The following is a 19,988-nucleotide window of genomic DNA, read 5'->3' on the forward strand; positions in this document are numbered from 1 at the left end:
TGTAACTGAAAAGAAATAATTTAAAGCAATAGGGCTGGACTCAGTTCAGTTGACTCTCAGAGAGAGAGAGAGAGAACATAGTTTAAAGCAAAACAATACTTTATTCTTTTCTTGGTCATCTTTATCTTAAAGCACACAGCAAGGTGCATACAGTGAATACATCGTCCATTGAAGAAGGTGGGCGCCGTGGACTAACAATCACAAAACCACCCATCAATCGCCTGTTATAAAAATCCAACCCCAAGTTTACACTTTCGAAGCATCAATCTCCCAAAAAAGCCTGAACATCTGAAGAACACTTTGAAACCATCTCTCATTGCTTACATTAACAACCTTGTTCCTTTGTTGTCTGCGTTTGCATTTAAGTTGGAAGATTGCTAACCATGTCTGGGCTTGTGGATAAGTGGAGGACTGAGCTCGCCAAGCTACGTGAAAAGGGTCAAACCCTTTTCTCCAGTGGTTCAAGCCCTGCCGCTGCCAGTGGGGTTGAGTCTGGCCAGGTGGTTCAACAACAACAAGAAAGAAGCTCAAATGGGTTAATGCAAGTTTTTGTTACCCGAGTCATGTGCTCCGAGGGTTCTGTTTCCATGCTTGTCCATTGCTTTAGCCCTTGAAACAGAGTTTGATCGTTTATTCATGGTGTTCTTTTCTTTTCTTTTCTTTTTTTTCTTCTTTTTTCCTTTTTAAGTTTTGAAATGATTCGCTTGTGTAAATACACCGCTAAGCCTAATAATTGTTCTACTTTTTTACTATAAATTAAACTGTCTTAAACCCATAGTTTATCTTCATTTAGTAAATCATGGAATTTTATCTTCCAATTCCTTCATCTTTGAATATCATGGAGAAAATCCCAATACCATCATAACACTTTGAAGTGATCAAGTTTGAGAGTCAATAAATATAACAAAATAATCAGGAGAAAAAGTGAAAAACAATGGACTGAGGACAAGGAGGAAGACGGAAGACCTGATTAAAATGTCAAGTGGTCTAAGACAGGACTGCTAAGTAGAGTTCATGGTGAATAGAAATCAAACTTCTGATAAAGTTATGTTCCACAAGGGTAACAAGATACGATACTTAAAAGAAAAATATGTAAGTATGAGGCTGTCCTTACTTCCCCCATTTCATTGTCACTTCTGTCAGTTCAGTTCAGACTGCAGATTTTGTCAAGGTGATACTTCCCCTGGCTAATCAAAAACCTGAGGACTGAAGCAGAAATGCAGAATTGAAGCCAAATAGAGTTAGGGAAAACTAGAATCTGCAGCCTGACAGGATACTACAGCAAGTCTACTTCAAACCGGGGCCACGTGCTCATTGCTCAGGGCCACTGTATTTTATTGAACTTTCCTACCTTCCGAGAAGGAAAACTATTTTGTTGCTTACCTCCCTGTCCACGTGAACAACTAAAGGCTGTTCTATTGAACCTTCCAGAGGAAAAAAGAAAGGAAGAAAACATGGGCTCTAACTATAACTGACAAAAGATACCACACCAGCAGCCCACAACATTATAGAAGAATTTCTTGTGTCTACTTTGCTTGTACCCAATCAGGCGCCTGATCCTCGTACGGGAAAGGTATCAAAGGTCAAGCTGTAGAGAGAGGAGAGATTGAGAATCTCTCGTTTTCTTAAATAGTGAAGACGGTATGAGCATATACATGGCAGAACTTTCACATAGGAGATATTCATAGCTGGGACTGGGGAATATCCAGTCCCCCATCCTTTTCTACCAGTTTTAACCGTATCTGGGGGCCGACCACACGCTGATTTTTCCTTTCCAACTAGTCAAAGCCCACATCCTCGACACCACTAATAAAACACTTCGGTGGTTTTGTTAAAACCACAACTCTTTCTCATTTTTCTTCTATATAAACCCATTTAGTTCCCCTCTCTTTTCCTCAAACAAAAAGAGGAAAAGCAAAAGCAAGAGAACACATTACCAAGAGAGAAAAAGAAAATTTCTTTTTTCTTCAATTTTTTGTGAGAAAAAATGTCTGCAGTCGTAGGAGGGTGGATGGATGAGCTAGCAAAGCTCAAAGAGAAAGTCCGAGCAAGAAGGCCATTCTTGTCAAGTGCCAAAAAAGACCAGCAGTTTGCCAAGGAAGGACATGTTGAAGAGAAGGAAGCTAAAGAAGATAACAAAGAAACCACAATGTCAGAAGCTACTGTCTGTTTGCTTATGGATCGGTTTGTGCCTTGGTGATTGAGAAAAAAAAAAAAGTGATTAAGAAGTTCCATTGTAACTTTTTTTCGAGCTTCTAAGTAAAAACAAGGTTTCTTATCGTGCTTTGTGTAATTAGAGTTGTTTTGTTGTGGATATGGTTTCATTAATATGTTCATGGCAGCTTTGCTTCGCAATGTTCATTTATCTTGTACCCTTAGCTCTGTATATGATTAGCTGTTCATAGAACAAAGGAATTCTTGGCACAAAAGTCAAAAGCTTTTCTGATTTCTTCTCACCGTATTCTTCTGCAAGTTAAATTTGAAGCATTGACAGTGATTTAAAGCATACAACATGTCTTACACTGTTTCACCATTGAGTTATATGGATTTAGAACAAAAAAACCAATAAATAAAGGAATCTGCACTAATGGCAGAAAGAACCTTGGTTTCGGGTCTAAGAATCTGATTTCTCTACATCTGACATATTCAAGTGGGGTTTTATCTATTTTCCATTTGAAAGAGAAAAAAAAGGGGTCATGAGGTTGAGCTTGCCTCAATATCCGTAGAGGACAATTCATTGTTAACAAAGCTATATTCATAGTCATTCCACTTACGAATGTTCCTGGTGTATCTCAGAGCTTCATCAACAGAATCAGGCTCCAAGCCGGTAACCATTGAAACGTACAACTTACGACCAGTAAGATCACTGAACAATCTCTTGAACTTCACAGCGATATAGTGGAAGGCACGCTGTCCTAGTGTGGTGTGATTATTTCTGCTGCTGCAGTTGGTTGTTTGGTTATGGTAATTATGGCTGATAACTGGATTGAAGTCATGAAACCATTCACATCGAGTCAGGGGAACCTGCTCAATCTTTTCTTCGAGCAGGTCAGCTTTGTTGAGTATTAGAAGGAAGTCCTTTCCCTCAAAGGTTGGATGGGTGACCATACATTCAAAAAGTTGCTTGCTTGCCAACATTTTGTTTGTGAGAACTCCATTTCTGTCTAGTGAGAACTCATCATAGTCGGTCAAGGAGACACAAAACAGGACCATGTTAACGTCTTCAAACATTTCCACCCACTTGCAGTTCTCCCCAAGGCTACTGGGATGCAGTCTAATGAGTTGGTACCTGCAGATTCACAGAATGAAAGGCTAAGCTACATAAATATATGTGAGTGCCCAGTAGTAGATCTGCTCAGCTTTGAGGCTTGAAGCATATGAAGGAAACCTCTCTCTTTCCTTTCATTACCATGAAGACGGAGATAAAGAGCATTCCTTTGTTTTCCTCCTTTTTTCTAAATAACAGAAAGGCCCCTATGAAAGATTCCTACTTTTGCCTGTATGAAAGATAAATCTTTATTTGATACAATAGGAAAATGGATTGCTTAAATTCACCAAAGACGAACATGAAATCTTCCAATGATGCACTCTTCCTACTTTAAGGATGTGTTAGATGCAATGAACTGTAATTTGGTTGAAAATAATTTGAGTTGCTTGAGATTGCAGCTGATCAGTCATCAACATCACCAACAACTCGGTCTTTCTTTTTCAAGATGAGATTTACTCGGGACATCACAAGGCATCTAAACAAGTTTTAAGGCATTTGTAGCAAATAAAAGTAAATAATTTACGTATAAAATAGAATATAACTAACCTCGCTGATGGGTCATGCTGATAACCATCAATAGAGCTTTCTTGTTCTATTGTGGGAAAAGAGAATTCCATGCAAGAAATTCCATTGGATGATGTAATTCCCTCAGCATACAAGATGTCCATGTCAGAGGGCTCATAATCCATGCTTGAGATCTCAACAGCCTGAGAAGAAGATAGCCTTAAACTATCAGAGTTGCTAAGAAACCAGAATTCAATAAAGTGAAGAGTAGTCATAGAAGTCACAATGCTGCCAGATCCTGCACCTTTCTTCTTCAAGCTTCAACAAATTAACTAAAAAACTAGCAATTTCAGCTGCCAATTTAGTTTTATCAAAAAGTTTTAGTTGGCAGGATAAAGAAATTGCTCACTGGCAGTGGCAGCAAACTTGAAGTATACGGCAAACTATGCATGTTATAAAATTTATACCACAGTATATAGAATAGCTAACCAGGAAAGCATCAGTAAACAAATTAGACAAGCATATTTTAATATCCAAAAAGCACAAAAAAAGAAAAAAAAAGTTAAAAGGGAGAGGGGAGGTTAGAAGTTGGACCCCATAGAGTGGGCTTACCCGTTCTAGGAAATAAGTAGCCACTCTGGGCAGCATTTCTAGTTCATGCCTCCTGCTATACGTGGCCTGAAAGGCTGCATCATTCCACAGCTCCCCAATAAACGGTGCATATTCACGACTAGCAGCTGGGAAGATGGCTTCCAAATTACCAGACACCATCACTTGTACAAGCCAATCTGAGAAAGCTTTCAGTTTTCGGCAAATGGAATATTTTGTTTGACCATCAATCTGGCTTGCACTGCCTGTAGTAAACAGAAAGCTCAAACTCTATTCCATAATAAAGTCAATTATTCTATGCCAAATGCAAGTTTCCTCTAGCCCAATATATTACAAGAAATCCAAATAATACACATCTAAAGTGCAAGAGCACAGCTACTACTACACTTTCAGAAAAAAAAAAAAAAAAGAAATAATATACTAACAGTAATATAACTAAGGGCATTTAGATACAACAGATACCAATAAAAATCCATTTCACTGGTAAATTTGTCTATTAAACATTTGATTATTAGTCTGCTGACATTCTTGTTCTTTATGTATAATAATAGTGGGAAAACCTAAAAGTAAATACCTGAAGCCTGTCCACTAAGGCTTTTACAGATCATCTTGCTACCTATGAGGCTTATCACAACTGATTGAAGTATTACAGGGGAGAAAGTTTAAAAGGTTTTCTTGAAAATGTATCTATAAATTATAAACTAATGTCAAAAAGGTTTAGAATTATAATTTAATAAGAAAATTCTCAGAGAAAAGAAAAAAAAAATTGGTGAAATTGAGTACTGAACAAACCACTACTTATTGTACCTGAAGAACCAGATCCATCAGCAATCTGGCTTTTTCTAGTTTCTTGTAGGCTTTCTTCTTCGAACCGTTCTTGACCCTCAAGCAATATGCCGAAATACCCATACAAATTGCTTTGGATCATCAACTTGATGCTTTGGCGCTCATCTTCAGAGAAAGAAATATTATACAGAATCTTGGCCTGAGATAAGCAAGTAACAAATTTAATGCTTCATTTAGAAAGCCTATTCTGCATTTCCAGTGTCACAAAACCAAATTTAATTGTCATAAATATGAAGAAAATTTTAAATCATAATCAAAGATAGTTGTGAGTATAGAAGCATTAATGAGGATTGATTTACTTTCTTGATCACCAATTGCACTTTAACACATTTATAATGGCTTAAGAAATAGAAACAATTCAAAAGGTTATTGGAACAAGTTAGAATTCAGGGCCTCTTCTTCTAGCGATGAAATGAAGGCAAATATGTTCCTTTTTCTTTTAGATTTTCCAGGGTAAATCTACAGACAAAAATTACTTTAACTTATCTTTTAAAGAAAACAGAAAATTAAATCTATACATTGTGTTTTCCCAATTCCATCACTCTTGTTCAAGCTCCTCAATCCTTTAAACAATCTAGGTTGTTGTCAAAGGCCTCTTTTCATGGCTGAACTGATGAGACCTATCAATTTTGGTTGACAAAGCCCATTGGTAAGTCAGCTCAAGGTCCAAGATCGCCATCTTAGGATGAATGATAGAAGAAAGGTATATGTTAAAAAAGCAAAAGTAACATAAATTCTATTTACAGCCACCAAAATGAGGGTAAATGTTAGTTGAAATGAGTTGCCTCCATCGATATATTACCTGCTTATATATCGTACTTGTGCCAGACTTTTGATAGCCAACTAGAAGAAGTTTGTGAAGAACTTGCTGCTCTAGGGTTTCCCGGCTGACATCTTCTCCAGCAGGATTCACAGTAACAGGAGGAACCGGCAAAGACAAGAGAGCACAAAAAAGCTTAACTCCCATCTGAAAATAAAAACCTAATGTTATTATTGGTACATGATATAAGGAAAATATAATGCCTGCTGTATGCATATCCACGTGCATATATACCTTGTCCCATATAGGCCCCTTTACATTCTTCTGACCCTCTTCCTGGTAGGATCCATCTGCACTTAGCCAAAAGCTAGGTTTTCCTTCACAATGAACTCCTGCCAACTGCAAATATTTAACAAAATGGCATTGAACTTAAATGTCTAAAAAATCATAATTTAAAAAACTTAATCATGTACAGTATAACAACCTGCAGCATCCACAGCTCTTTTTTAGTAATCTCTCGATTATTTATAACTATATTTGCATTTCCATTGCTAGCATTAGCCTTCAGGTGACCTCCAACATTTAGCTGCGCAGTAATAATCTGGCAAGGCCCATGTCCTTCCTGATTGTTTAACAGAACAGTAGTTCAATGTTAATGCAACAGATTGGAAGTTAGAATAGTTCCTTTTTTTAAAAAAAAAAAATAGAAAAAAAGAAAAGGAAAGGAAGGACATGAACAAAGTCTGGTTATTACCTTTCCCCAAAGACCAGATAATTTATCATACCAATAGAATCCTGGTTTTAGCTTTCTTGGCGGGTTTTGGCAGATCTGCAAATTATGCAACTCATCTTGACTCAGTGGCTCTCCATTCACAACAACCAGCTCAGGTGGTAACTGGTTTGCCTCACACGTTTTCTCGGAACTCATTGCCTGTTGAACTTCCAACTCATTGAGCAGCCGCTTGAGCAGCCGAGAACATTTTCCAAGAGTTTCTCGCCTTGACTCATTTATCTTCTTACCGATGCAAGTAACACATTTTCTTCCCTCTGGCATCGACCCCATTGCTTTCAGTACACACTTATAACAATACTTAGCATTACAAACAATGCAAATCTCCTTTTCTGTAAACCGGTTTCCCTTTAAGCACCTATAGCATGACCCCTTTTTCCCGTTCCTTGCAATGGGTTGTGCAGCATCGATGCTTTCTGTCTCATAATAGCTGGAATCTTCCTGAACCATTGCACCTGATTCAGGATCAAGGAAAGTTACAACGGATGGTCTTCTGACATGGCAAGGAGTCTCATTGTTAGCATCCTCTACAACGGATGGTCTTCTGACATGGCAAGGAGTCTCATTGTTACCATCCTCCCCCTTTTGGAAAGAGACATCAGATGATGAAAGCACAGGTGAGCTTGAAACTGACTCTGTTGTATCAGAATCAGGAGGATCCATATACTTCTGCAACCCTAAGCCTTCCTCACCATGATCAGTAAGCTCCAACTCTGCCAACCCTCCTGATGATTTTTGCAAACTATCATGAACAACAGAAATTTCCAGGTTACCAGAACTTCCCATTCCATCACATAATTTCGTTCTGCACCCACCATCAATTCCCTGACCTAATGTATCCAAGCTATCAACTTGAATTGATGATTCATTGGACACACCAGGACGATCAATGGATTTTCGAGCTGAGCCAGGTCGAGAACCAAATTTTTTATCTTCGGACCATTTTTGCTTCACTGGATTAGCCTTTACAATTGGTTGGATAACTGGCACTGAATTCTCATTCAAAACATAGGAAGAGGAAACTGTGGCAGCAGTGGGGAGTTGGTCAACGTCCACCGGAACTGCTTTGGGGATATCATAAGGGACCGGAGGACCATGGTACTCAATAGCAAATGAGTATTCAACATTATCGTTATCATTATCGTCATCTTGAGCAGTTGATTTCCCAACAGGAAGAATTTTCCTTAAAAGGCCAGCCATCGCTTCTTTAAGTCTCAATTTCAAGAATCAAGCCACCAATCCCAATCCCATAAACCCAAGAAAAATAACCAATTATCTCAAAAACCCATGAAGCAAACCAAAAAACCTCAAATTCCCATGAAGAAAAAACAGCCTACATCAGAAACCCATGAAGCATATCCCCCGACAACCAAAAGAATCAAACTTTAACACCCATTAGCCACCAGAACTACAATCTGCTAACAACCTATTCAAACAATCAAATAAAGCTATTTTCTTTCCCTTCATCACCTACAAAAGACCCTCCGTTTTTTTGTTCTTCTCTTTCTTTGAGGTCTAAAAGACAAAACAACTAAAAAGGAAGATGGGAAACCTACAGGGATTGGCCCATAGAAGTGAAACTGGGAAATTTCCCAGAGAAATGAGAATGAAAATGGTTGCAAACAATAATAAAGAAGAATGAAAATGCCGAGTCTTCCCTTACCAGTAAACGATGGAGACTGGAGAGATGACTGACTGGACATAATTGTCTTTGAATTATTCATTGTTTTTCCACGTCAACACGCTGGAGAAGAAACTGCTGGGAAACACGAAGGGGGAGAGGAAAATTGGAGGGCGCTTTCTTTGCTTGAAAATGTGTCAATGTCAAAGGAGAATTAATAAAAACAGTGTCGAGTGGAGAACGACCGAATGCGGAGGCCAATTGGTTATGACGCCATTTTGGAATTACGTCACCTAACGTTATGTTTGGATGCCGAGTAAATTAAGAAAATGACGAGAAAATTTGGAGAAAATGAAAAGAAATGCAATAATTAAGGAAAAATGAGAGATTTTCTCTCTATTTGGGAGGAAATTTAATCTTTGTTTATATAGAGAGATGATGGCATACTTCCTTTACTAATAAAAGTTTTTTACTCAATGTTTCGTTTAGAATTTAGTAAATTTTTAATATTAATATTACTTTTATTAATAAATAATTTATTTACATAATTAAGATAAAAAATTCAAGATTTACTATTTAAAAGTTAAAGTTTTTTTTATTACTAAATATGAAATCTAAAACTCGACAGTCAAATTATGGAAACGACACCAAACAAAGAAATTTTTTTAATTTACTTATGTGATTCCAAGGGAAAACTTTTTACTTCTTGAACCAATTTTTTAAAATAATTAAAACATATGGATAAGTTTTAATTTCAAAGTCAAAAAGTATTTACAAGTTTATTTTTCATATTTTCTCCATTCCATGAAACTTTTACGGCCATATTTTACTCAAAATATCATAAAAAAATTCGTATAATGTAATTAACTTTATAAAAATACTGATAAACGATAAAAAAGAGTGCGATTAAAAAAATGATAATATTAAAAGAAAAAAATACTATCGTAAGTCAAATTTGTTATAACGTTAGGAAAGTGAAAGGTGGAAGGAGAAAGTATGGAAAGAAGGAAAAATATGAAGTGTTTCTTATTAAATTAACCGCTTCCTTAATTTCAATTTATTGCTGTTTAATTAGTAAAGATTAAATAAAAAGGAAAGGAATATAAAAGATTAAGACGTGTTTGGCACACGTAATTTGGGTCTTTGTCTGACTTGGTAAACAAATAGGGAAGAGTTTGAGTTGAGGAAGTCTTTTGCTTGGTGAAAAGGTCCATTTGTCACCAGGTTTGAACTCGTAATTGGAAAATTCTTAATATAATAAAGTTATTAAAACTATTAAAACGACTTTATTAGTTGATTGGGATTTGCACTTGAGGTAATAAAATATAATTTTTCTTTTTGTTTTTAATTTTTATTGTATTATAAATATATCGTTTAAAATATAATATTTCGAACTTATAACATGGATTATGCACTAATTCAATACTAAAACTAAAATTAGTAAAAAACGACTTAATTTGTTAATTCGGATTTGTATTTGAAGTTATAAAGTAAAGATTCTTTTGTCTTTAAGATTACTATTATCGTGTAATAAATATATTATTTAAAACATAATGTCTCGAATGCAATAATATATGATGTCTCGATTGACTTTGCACTACTTTATTTCTAATCAAATGAATGAATTGGTCAATGTATGCCTTTTCTTTTTGGAAAAAATAAAATAAAATTCAAAATTTGACATATAAGTGAAGTAAATAAAAAGACAAAAAGGAAAACTCAATCACAATGCCAAAAGGTGCGGTTGAAGAGGACAATTTTGGTAGAAACTAGTGCATGTTTCACCCATTGATTAAGGTCTTATCTTTGACTTGGTAAATGATGAAGAGGATTGGCACATGGGATTCGCTTTGAAAATGTTTAATGTGAATTTTCTTTTTCCATTGACATTTTTCACGAGTATCACCTTTTTTTAAAAAGAATTAAGAAAAAGAAATTCAAACCGTATTTTTTAAATAAAGAGATCATACATCAATTAATAAATTAAATGCTCGAGTATAGTACTGACTTCTCATTGCCGAGAGAGGAAGGTTTTGGATGTATTTATTAATCTTGTTTAGAAAAATAATTCAAAGTTGCATATGGGACTTGGAAGTTAAAAATCAATATTATAACTAAAAGTAATGTGAAATCGTTTAATAAAATTTCATTTTTCGGTATTTAAAAAAAAAGAAAAATAAAGTTAAAAATTAGTAAATTGGAACAGCTTAATGTCAAAAATAATGACAGATGGGTGTGAGTAGTTTATTAGGACTTGAGAAACTTGAACAAAGTGTTCCTTAAGGCCCATTATTCTTTGGGTCATAACAAGCCCATGGGTTGGAACTTCATTAACCCAAAATAAAATTAAATCCAATTAAATTCTTTTGGGATAAATGAAAACCTCAAAATCTTTCTCAATTTATATTCACAGTTGAAACCATCCAAAATTGCTTGTCAATTTCTATGGATATTAATAAATGGCTGAACCCAGGCCATTAAATTTCATTTCTTGCTGAGTCCTTGCAAGAAGACAAGCTATATTTATGGTGATAAAGTGAGTCAGTGACATCTTAATTTATCATTATTTCGATCAATTTGATTAATTTTAACTATTAATAATACGTATAATATTTTTAAAATATTTTGCTTAACGTTTCATTAACAAAGCATAAATGTTTTTAATTTAATCGTGTATATATATATATATATTAAAAAAATTAATAATAAATAAATGTATATTTAAAAAGTATAAATACTCATGATCGATTTTTCAATCGATAGAAATAATCAAATAAATCTAACTTTATAATCAATTAGTATCAAAATAGAAAAATTTGAATCGAATTAATTAAGTTCAATCAATTTTGATAGATTATTTTGATTTGTAACATAATACTCATTTTAAACAAATTTGATAATCACTTTTGGTAATCATCTGGTTGCATATCAATTGGTCAATGCATGATTTTAATATGGGATTAAAAGCTTGGAAAATAATGTGGTTTTACTCAAGATTAAAGCGTACGCTATTTAACCAAAACATGACACACATGTACATGTACATGTATGATAAGCTATTAAACTTCTCTAATTTATTGTCCAACAAAGTCAACTAAATCAATTCAGATACTAAGGCTAGACTTAGTTGGAATTGGGATAAAGTTCATCCTCAAATAATTTAGTTATACTAAGGCTGCTTAAAATATGTAGGCGCCAACATTGCAATTGCAGCATACGATTTGATGGGTCTCTTTCACAATTAATGGAGTGAAAAAAAATCAACTCCCAAGTTTGTTCAAATTTGTAAACAACAAGTTACAAAGTCACGAAACTAGTGATTTTCGCCTCGACATACTTATCAAGGTAGATCAAATGTGGTGACAGGGATTAACGATCGCTATCTCTTTATTTTTAATTTTATTCAAATCAAATCATTAACTTAATTTATAATATTATATAATTATCTTTTAATCATCTTTCACATAAAGTACTAAATCTGATACTCATACTCATAAAAGATCACATTACATCAAATAGTAGAGTAAATGAAGCGAATTAGAAATTGGAAAACTGCAAAGTGAGTTGGAAGAGGAACACCAAAAAGTCATTTACCAAATCAATGCATTTTGTCAACCTTGGGCTATAAGTAATGTACTTTTCAATAGTGAGGCGCCTCCCACCCCTTTTTAGCAACAATTCTTGGAGGCAAAATACGTGCTTTTCATACATTTACATAAAGGCAGCAAACAAAATTAAAGCAAATAATTGTTTTTTTCTTTGTGCTAGGACTTCGAAAATTCGGAATATCCATTTTTTAACTTTTTTTTCCCGATGTGGCACTCTGACATTGGTTAAAGTCATTCGATTTGTACAGGTGGCGCCGTCCACACCTACCAAAAGTGACTTCGAGGGGAAGGCTCGAATCAGACAGGGACCACGACGCGGCGCCATGCAACTTTCTGAGATGCCGTGGCTCCGCGTGCTACTGTTCCTTCGTTTTCTACCCTTTTTTTTTTCACTTTGACAGTGCCTGCTTCAGCCGGTTACCTCTTTCCCATCACAGCGTCATCATTGGCCGCGTACCCGTTGAGGTAACCATGTTTGATCTCCTTCAAGTCCGGAGCGTGTTCCGACACGCGCCACACCTTGACGGACTTGTCCAGGCTGCCACTGTAAACAATCCACTTTCGATCAGCCTTGGTTGATGTTTGGTGGTCTTCTTCAACGGCTAGGCATTTGACGGGGCCGGTGTGACCTGTTAAGACAGAAAGGCACGTGTGAATTCCACCTTGTTCTCTTCTCCACACGCATATGCTCTTATCGGCTGACCCGCTAAACACCAAATTCCCGGCTGTCGCCAAGCACAGCACTGCCATTTTATGGCCCCTAAGGACCCCGCCATGTGACAGGTGCTTTTCACGTTCCCAGAAGTTGACAAGCCCATCAGACGATCCGCAATACAGCACAGCTGATTCTTGGCTCACAGCCAGTGCTGTCACAGCGTTTTCTTGCTTCAACAACAATTGAACCAGGAAATGTTGGGTCCCTTGCCCCTGCAACTCTCTCTTCCATACCTTGACTGTCCCATCTGCCGACCCCGTAAAGACCAGGCTATCGAATCCTGCCACGACAGAATTTATGGCGTCATCATGAGCGTCGATGGATTCCAAGCATTTCGAGTTCGCCAGTAGCCAAACTTTCAAGGTTTTATCCCAAGATCCTGAGTATAACAACCCAAGCTCTTCGTTCAAGCTCAAGCAAGAAACAGCGTCGAAGTGCTTGATTCGCAGAACGCTACGTTTCCTCCGAACTTCAACGTAGTTCTTGGGTTTAACGGAGCTTTTAATTATATCTTTCAAAGTTGGCAAACTACCGAATCTTTTGTGGACACTAGGGTTTGTAGATGAAACGTTCCAGACACGGATTTTACCGTCTTGATGACCAGTGAAGATCCTATCACCCAAAACAATAATGGCTTTAACCAAGCCACTTTTAGCTTTAAAACCTGAAAACTCCTTCAAGCTCTTCCACACGCGGATGTTCTTGCTATCAGAACCCGTGTATAACAAATCTCGAGAAGCAGCTAACGAATAAATATGACCTTCTTCTCGTACAATGGACCCAATAAGCCCGTTTTGGCCAAAATCATTCTCGAGTGGAGATGGGGCGATCCATGGAGATTTGTTGTACGGAGAAGGTTGGTTCCATGGTGACATAATGTAAGGAGAACCCTCGCCGCTTGTCGTTGTGCAGTTGGAATTCCTCGGGCTTGCCAAAGAGGCACTGCTTTTGCTATTGGGGAACACGTCTTCTACAACAACGCTATTTTTCACAGAAAACAAAGAAGGTTCGGATTGTTGGAAGAGAGAACTCAGATTTGGTCGTTTATGGAGGCTGTTTCGCTCCATAACCATCGTTTCACCACCGTCGTTTCTCATCTGTTTCCTGATAAAATTAACAATGAGAAATAAACTGAAAATTGGACAAGAAATTTGATATAAAATGAAGGGATAGGAGAAAAAATTTGAGTGTTTGCTTCTAATTTCTTTGCTTTTGATAGGATTACAGAGACTGGAAAAATGGTCGGGCAAAAGGAGTATATATATAGATGGGAATGAATAGTGGTAGGTAATCTGAGGCTCTGGGTTCTTGACACGTGGTGGGATGAATCGTAATCATTACGAACCGGCAAACCGGGTGTGCCCGTAACAAGGAAACTACAATAAAGTTGGAAATGAAATTTCTCTTTCTTTTTGTTTTCTTTTTCTGTTCATTGTATTATTGTTTTCTAGTGGTAGTAACAGATAATTGCTTGGATCTTCGCAACGTTTAATCTTCACACGTCAGGATTAGCAAAATTTTGAAATTTAAAAATAGAAATTCCTTTGGATTTCCCAAAGGAGAAAAAGGGTTTTGTTGCATGTGAAAGGGTTAGGAGACTAGAAGTTTGACCATAAGTTTTCATAGTTAGGAAGATATTGACCATTGAAATTTTGAAATAGTCAAAAACATGCAAGTACGTAATGCAAAACCCTTTCCTAAAAAAACAAAAACAAGTTGTTTCTGCCTTAATTTCTCGTAGTGATATTTCGTAATTAAGTGATAATTTATAAATATTATATATCGATGATATATCAATATAAATTCAATAACATTTTTTACATTGGGAAAGCTTAATAGTAAATCAAAGATTCTTTATTAAGATAGGGTTTTCCTTTTTAGGATTTAAAGTAAATAAAGGATGTTAGGCAAAGCTTTGTTTTCCTTTTTTTCTCTTTTTAATTTTGGTTATTCTTGTGTCTTTTTCCAAGCCTTTACACCCTTTCATTACGAAGCAACATTTCATGTTAGCTTTATTCTTGAGCAATCTTTAATGCTATGAAAGTCTTGTATTCAAGTTTAAGGCTTAGAGGTAGATAGGACACGTATATAATTAAGTACATAAAAGAATGGCAGATTGATTTAACTTTCATTTCTTCATAATTACCTATCTTGTTCTTGTATATGACTAATTTTTTGTAAAGCAAACTTCAGTGCATTAATTATAATTAAACCATACAAGCATGCAAATTACACCCTGTTACCGCCACTCTAAATTAATTAATAAAAAACATAAAATCATGAGTTTTTTGAATACTAGAATTGACAAAATCATCAATCAATTCATTTGTAGTTTAAACAATATGATATATTTGTCAAACTAAGTTTATAATTAATTAAGCTAATGTATGGATAGCATCATTTGTTCTCTCGATTCTTACTCTCATTCCTTAATCCATATAAAGTTTGAACTAATTAAACAAATCCGAACAGAACCAATCATTTACATGTGGGATAACATAGAAAGATCCATGGCTGAATGGAATGCATGTGAGGTGGAGATATATGATCATACATGGATTACTCTAGATCAGTTGCCCATGTTTATCAGAAATAATGATGCTTTATCGGATCGAGCGCTCCTTCATACCCTAATGTAACGTTCTGCTTGTCCTTTGCAAAGGTGATTGGGAGGTTATTTTCACTATTATTAGCACGCTGATTGAAACATCAAGCCATTGTGTTTCATATCAGTAGTGCACCTTTTCACAATAGTGGCAAACAAAGAAATCAACTGAAAACAAAGCCTATGGCGACGATTCAAGCCAATTAGAGACCCCCCCCCCCCCCCCATGCTTTGCTTTTAGTGCCTTTGGAAGTAGACCCTCGCAGCTTCCATCAGCATAGATTGATCTGTATCTGTACTATATTCTATTACCACCAAAGGACATGCCATTCCACCATAAATTTTAGCTTACAATTTTCTTCTTATCCTTTTCTTAGGGTAATTATCTTCTTGATCAAATTCCTCGAAAATAATCAACATAACAGATCGGCAGTAAGTTTTTAATATATATAAACGTGATAACCATAGTTTCTCTTTTTGTGGAAACTTCAATTTCGAGTTTCACATGACATAAAACGATAGCAATCTTGCTCAAGTACTCTCTAGCCGTGTACAAGTTCGGTGAACCACACACACTTTGTTGTTGTCCTGTAGAAAGTCCAAGGCTAACGAACCGTGTCGCCTGCGCCTCAGAAACCATTTTTGGTTTTCACGTTCTCGAGCTGCTAAAATTTGTCAAAGGATCTTGAATGGCTGCCACCTGCAATTCCTGATTGGTAGAGACAACGACCTTCTTCATCCCATCCCACGAACGCCAGCCGCCACGAAATTTGTTCTTCACATTATTGAACTAATTTGGGTATGCTTTCTTCTTGCCACGTAATCCATGCTGGCCAATGGCATGTCTACATGTGTCGTCTGGACAGGTCACACCACGTTAGCATGATGGCATATGTTGAGGTTCTTAATCAACGGGGACAAAGATACTTGTCTGGGGCAACCAAACATGTGAAGCTATTTGCCTTACGTCACTCCTATATATATGGGTATATATACGCTACTTAAAATTAATAATATAAAGTTGCTGGTCGGCATAACATTGTATATCATGTATTTATTCAATGTATATCCTACTGTTGCTGGTAGTTGTGGCATATTAATTTCCTTATAGAAGCTTTTTTGAAATTTTGGGTCACGTTTTTCTAAAAAAATGGTTGTTGACTTTTAGCAGAACCAGCCAACTTGAATTATAAGAGTGAAATTGACGTACCACGTATAAATAAATGTTCACATAATTTTAATTATTACAACAAAAAAAAAATAGTTAAAATCACTTAAAGTACCTTCTCTCTCTCTAGAAGCGTTACGATGTAGCATATAGTATATTTTCACCTAACATTTTTGTTTTATAAATTCGTTTCTTTTTTTTTATTAATATCTAAATTTAATTTTTTTTATTGTTTGAAGCAGAATTAACTAGAAGAGATGATAAGTTAATACGTGTGCATTAAAAGGTTTTATATTTTAATCAATTTTATTCCTAGTGTAGGGACTATACTATATATGTTGTCAATTTTATTCACGGAAAATTAAGTATAATTTAAGTTTATATCTAGGACACTTGGCTCCTGTTTAAAAGTCTATAGCCATTGCAAAAAGTATAAAGGGCAAATTCCCTAGTTAAAAGAGACGAAATTCCCATTTCGTTTTTAAACACTTAATGTTGTTATTTTTTATATTATAAATTTATTTTTCATAATATTTTTTATATTTAAAAACATCGAACATCTATATTATAATTTTTTCAAAATTTTATATAAAATGCATTAAAATAAAAAAAAATCTTAGTCTGCGTAAAAATTAAAGTAAAACACTTCAGAAGTCAAATTAAATAAAGTCCTAAATAGAAGCTTAGCTCATGCTTGTCTGCTAATCATCCAACCAATGCATTTCCAGTCTGCTAATCAAAGGATATCCCCAAGAAAATGGAAAGTTGAAATTGGGAGAAAAATGGATCTGAAAGATGGCAAGTGCCATCTGTTTTATTTTACGTAGATAATTTAATGTAACAAATGTCATCATTTCCTTATCAAAATCCTAGTTTTCCAGTACCTTTCGGGCTGTCCACTGATCAACAAACACCTTCCAATTGCTTGGCAAAATATAGCAAGGTTTACCCAGATCAGATGATCATCCCCTAAAAAAAAATATAATTAGATGTTGATTTTCTATTGGGAATTAATTGCTTTATTAGTTTACCAAATTATTTTATTTTTTGTCTGCTCATCATCAAACACGTTTCCTGAGTGATGAACAAGCCCCCATATCATTTAATGGCTATAAGATCTTTTTATGTCAAGAAGTAATTAATAAGATTACATAAGCATGAACCTGAGAAAATTTGGATTCTAGCATGTGGCAGTCAGCTACTAAATTAATCGATAATAATCATCTTTAACTTTAATTATTATTTATATTTTTATATATTTTTTGAAGATCACCTTTTGTATTCCAAGATTAATGAAGTCATAAACAAGAAGAATTGGTAAGAAGAAAACAGCATCGAGGATTAAGTGCATATTAAAGAATTGGATTATTTTTTTATTGAATTTATTGTACGCTATTATAACTTGTCTGAGGTGACTGAACATGTTCGATGTTCCCGTACTGTGAACAACATCACAAGAAATTTAGATATTTTCGATGAAATATTTTTTATTAAAAAAATTATGATATTCAAAGAGTGATATCCATATTTATTCGAATTCAAAACAGATATTAAATAATTGTGTCTTGAAAATACTTATTAAACAATACGTATTATCATTTTTAATTATTGATTATTTTTTTATTAATTTATAATAAAATTTTAACAAAATATTGATAAATTTACCTACAAAATTTATTATAGTTCCATAATGTCTTGTATAGGATCCAATTACGTAACCAAGGAATGAAAATTATACACTTACAAGTGTGAAGGAAAAGTATAATATGAACAAAATGGTGGCATGTGAAACGTGTCACTAATTACTGGGAGGATTTGTCTACGCTATGCAAAATTATCAAACACGCTTCACTGCTGCTGAAATTCGATGCCAACTAATTAAGAAATTTCAGTAATTCATAGTCAGCTTCGGCTGCTAATCTCAATCTGCCAATCCAATCCGATGATGGATTGCCGTGGCTGTTTGATCCAGTTCAAGAATGCTTGTTCATGACTATGCCAAGTGCTAACATACTGAAACTTGGCAATTAAGTTTTGATGACTTATAACCTCTGTTCTTGTCCTTGAAACAGTGACGATCCGTGATTAAGGAGGACATGTACTTCTTTGAAATCTTTTTCAAACCTTTAAAGACAGATCCATGATGGGTTATGGGTGACTTACAGCCACAGGGTTAGTATTCATGCTCTTTGGGAAGAACAAGTGTAGACTTCAATGACAGTAACATCATGCTTACTTTAAAGACTCTCACTCTCATGGCCTCACCCCAGATATCTTTTCTGCCAGAACCAGTCTTTTCCCATTGCTTCCGAACAAGAAAAGAGGTGCAAATTCGTTTGCAGGTCAGCCCATCACAATTATGTCTTGTGTCTTTCCTTCTAATGGAAGTACTATACTACTAACATAGTTTGCTACTGTTCCAAAATTGCTTTTCTTGTTCTAGAAATGGACGATGGTCGATGCATTTGCCAATAACGGTGACATGAAAGAGACAAATGAACATTAGACAACAACAAAGCTAGCCCTACAATTCGTCTACTCTTTCAGCAGTAAAGTGGCTAAGGTCCCATCCCCAATAATGTCAAAAGTGCTGATGCTACATTGCCTCAAAATATTTTTTTTGTCTCCAAATTAACCCATCTCCCCCATTCCGATACGTAGACACTATAAAAAAGAAAAATCATAATAAATTTTATTAATTAAAAATAAATGAAAATATAAACAAAAAAAGAAAAAAAACAAAAAAGAAGAAAATGGGAGAGGGTACGACTGGCAGGGTGTGGACGCACCCTGCCAGGCACTTCCCTCACCCTGCCAGACACGAAAAATTCACGTCTGGCAGGGTGGTGGAGGCACTACACTCGACCAAAAGCTGAGTGTATAAAGTCCCACTGTAGAATCAGCAAGCGGAGGAATCAAAAATCAGAAAAACCCAAGCAGCATCAAGAATAAAAAATCCCTAGTAAGCTTCCTAGCAGCCACAAATCCACAACCAAAAAACAAAAAAAATCATCAAAAAATACAATGAGAAATGAGGGTTGATAGCTCGTTTTAAAGGGAAGCTTTGGATGGGGTTTTAGTACTGTCGGCTGTGGGAGTTGGATTTGGGTTTTGGGTAGTTTAAATCGGGGGGCAAAAAAATCTGAAACCAAGAAACAACCTGCAAGCCAAAAAATAATCGAAAAAATAAAAAATCCTAGCCCCTAGCAGCCGAATACCACAACCAAGTTTTTTCTACTCTTCTAACAACCATAATCAACCACAAATACAAAAGAATATACCAAACAATATCGAAAAAATACAAAAAAATGTGTGCAGTGAGAATGTCGCCGATTAGGGAGTAAATTAGAGAGAGAGAGTTGAGGCTCGGACGACTACCGGCTAGGGAGAAACCCGATCAGTGCCAAGGAGGAAAGCCGGCAAAGCAAAGAGAGAGAGAGAGAGAGAGAGAGAGAGAGAGAGAGAGAGAGAGAGAGAGAGAGAGAGAGAGAGAG

General features: G+C 35.6%; 2 protein-coding genes across 4 annotated transcripts; both read right to left on the reverse strand.

The window, feature by feature from the left end:
• Positions 1,960–8,631, reverse strand: LOC18607250 (extra-large guanine nucleotide-binding protein 1). Of its 3 annotated transcripts, XM_018115046.1 has the most exons (9): positions 7,350–8,616; positions 6,742–7,298; positions 6,472–6,609; positions 6,282–6,386; positions 6,030–6,194; positions 5,189–5,366; positions 4,385–4,626; positions 3,815–3,975; positions 1,960–3,289 (listed from the first exon to the last, which is right to left on the reverse strand). In XM_018115046.1, the coding sequence occupies exons 1-9, from the start codon at positions 7,975–7,977 to the stop codon at positions 2,695–2,697; spliced, it is 2,769 nt and encodes a 922-aa protein (XP_017970535.1). In that variant the 5' UTR covers positions 7,978–8,616; the 3' UTR covers positions 1,960–2,694. The 3 variants fall into 3 exon arrangements, with proteins under 3 accessions (XP_017970535.1, XP_017970534.1, XP_017970536.1); XM_018115045.1 differs by having other exon boundaries at positions 6,742–8,616; XM_018115047.1 differs by having other exon boundaries at positions 3,015–3,497; positions 6,742–8,631.
• On the reverse strand, positions 11,927–13,949 carry LOC18607251 (protein will die slowly). The gene has a single exon (XM_007041312.2). The coding sequence runs from the start codon at positions 13,816–13,818 to the stop codon at positions 12,424–12,426; it is 1,395 nt and encodes a 464-aa protein (XP_007041374.2). The 5' UTR covers positions 13,819–13,949; the 3' UTR covers positions 11,927–12,423.

This window comes from Theobroma cacao, chromosome 2 (genome assembly GCF_000208745.1).
Source record: "Theobroma cacao cultivar B97-61/B2 chromosome 2, Criollo_cocoa_genome_V2, whole genome shotgun sequence".
Lineage (NCBI taxonomy): Eukaryota > Viridiplantae > Streptophyta > Magnoliopsida > Malvales > Malvaceae > Theobroma > Theobroma cacao.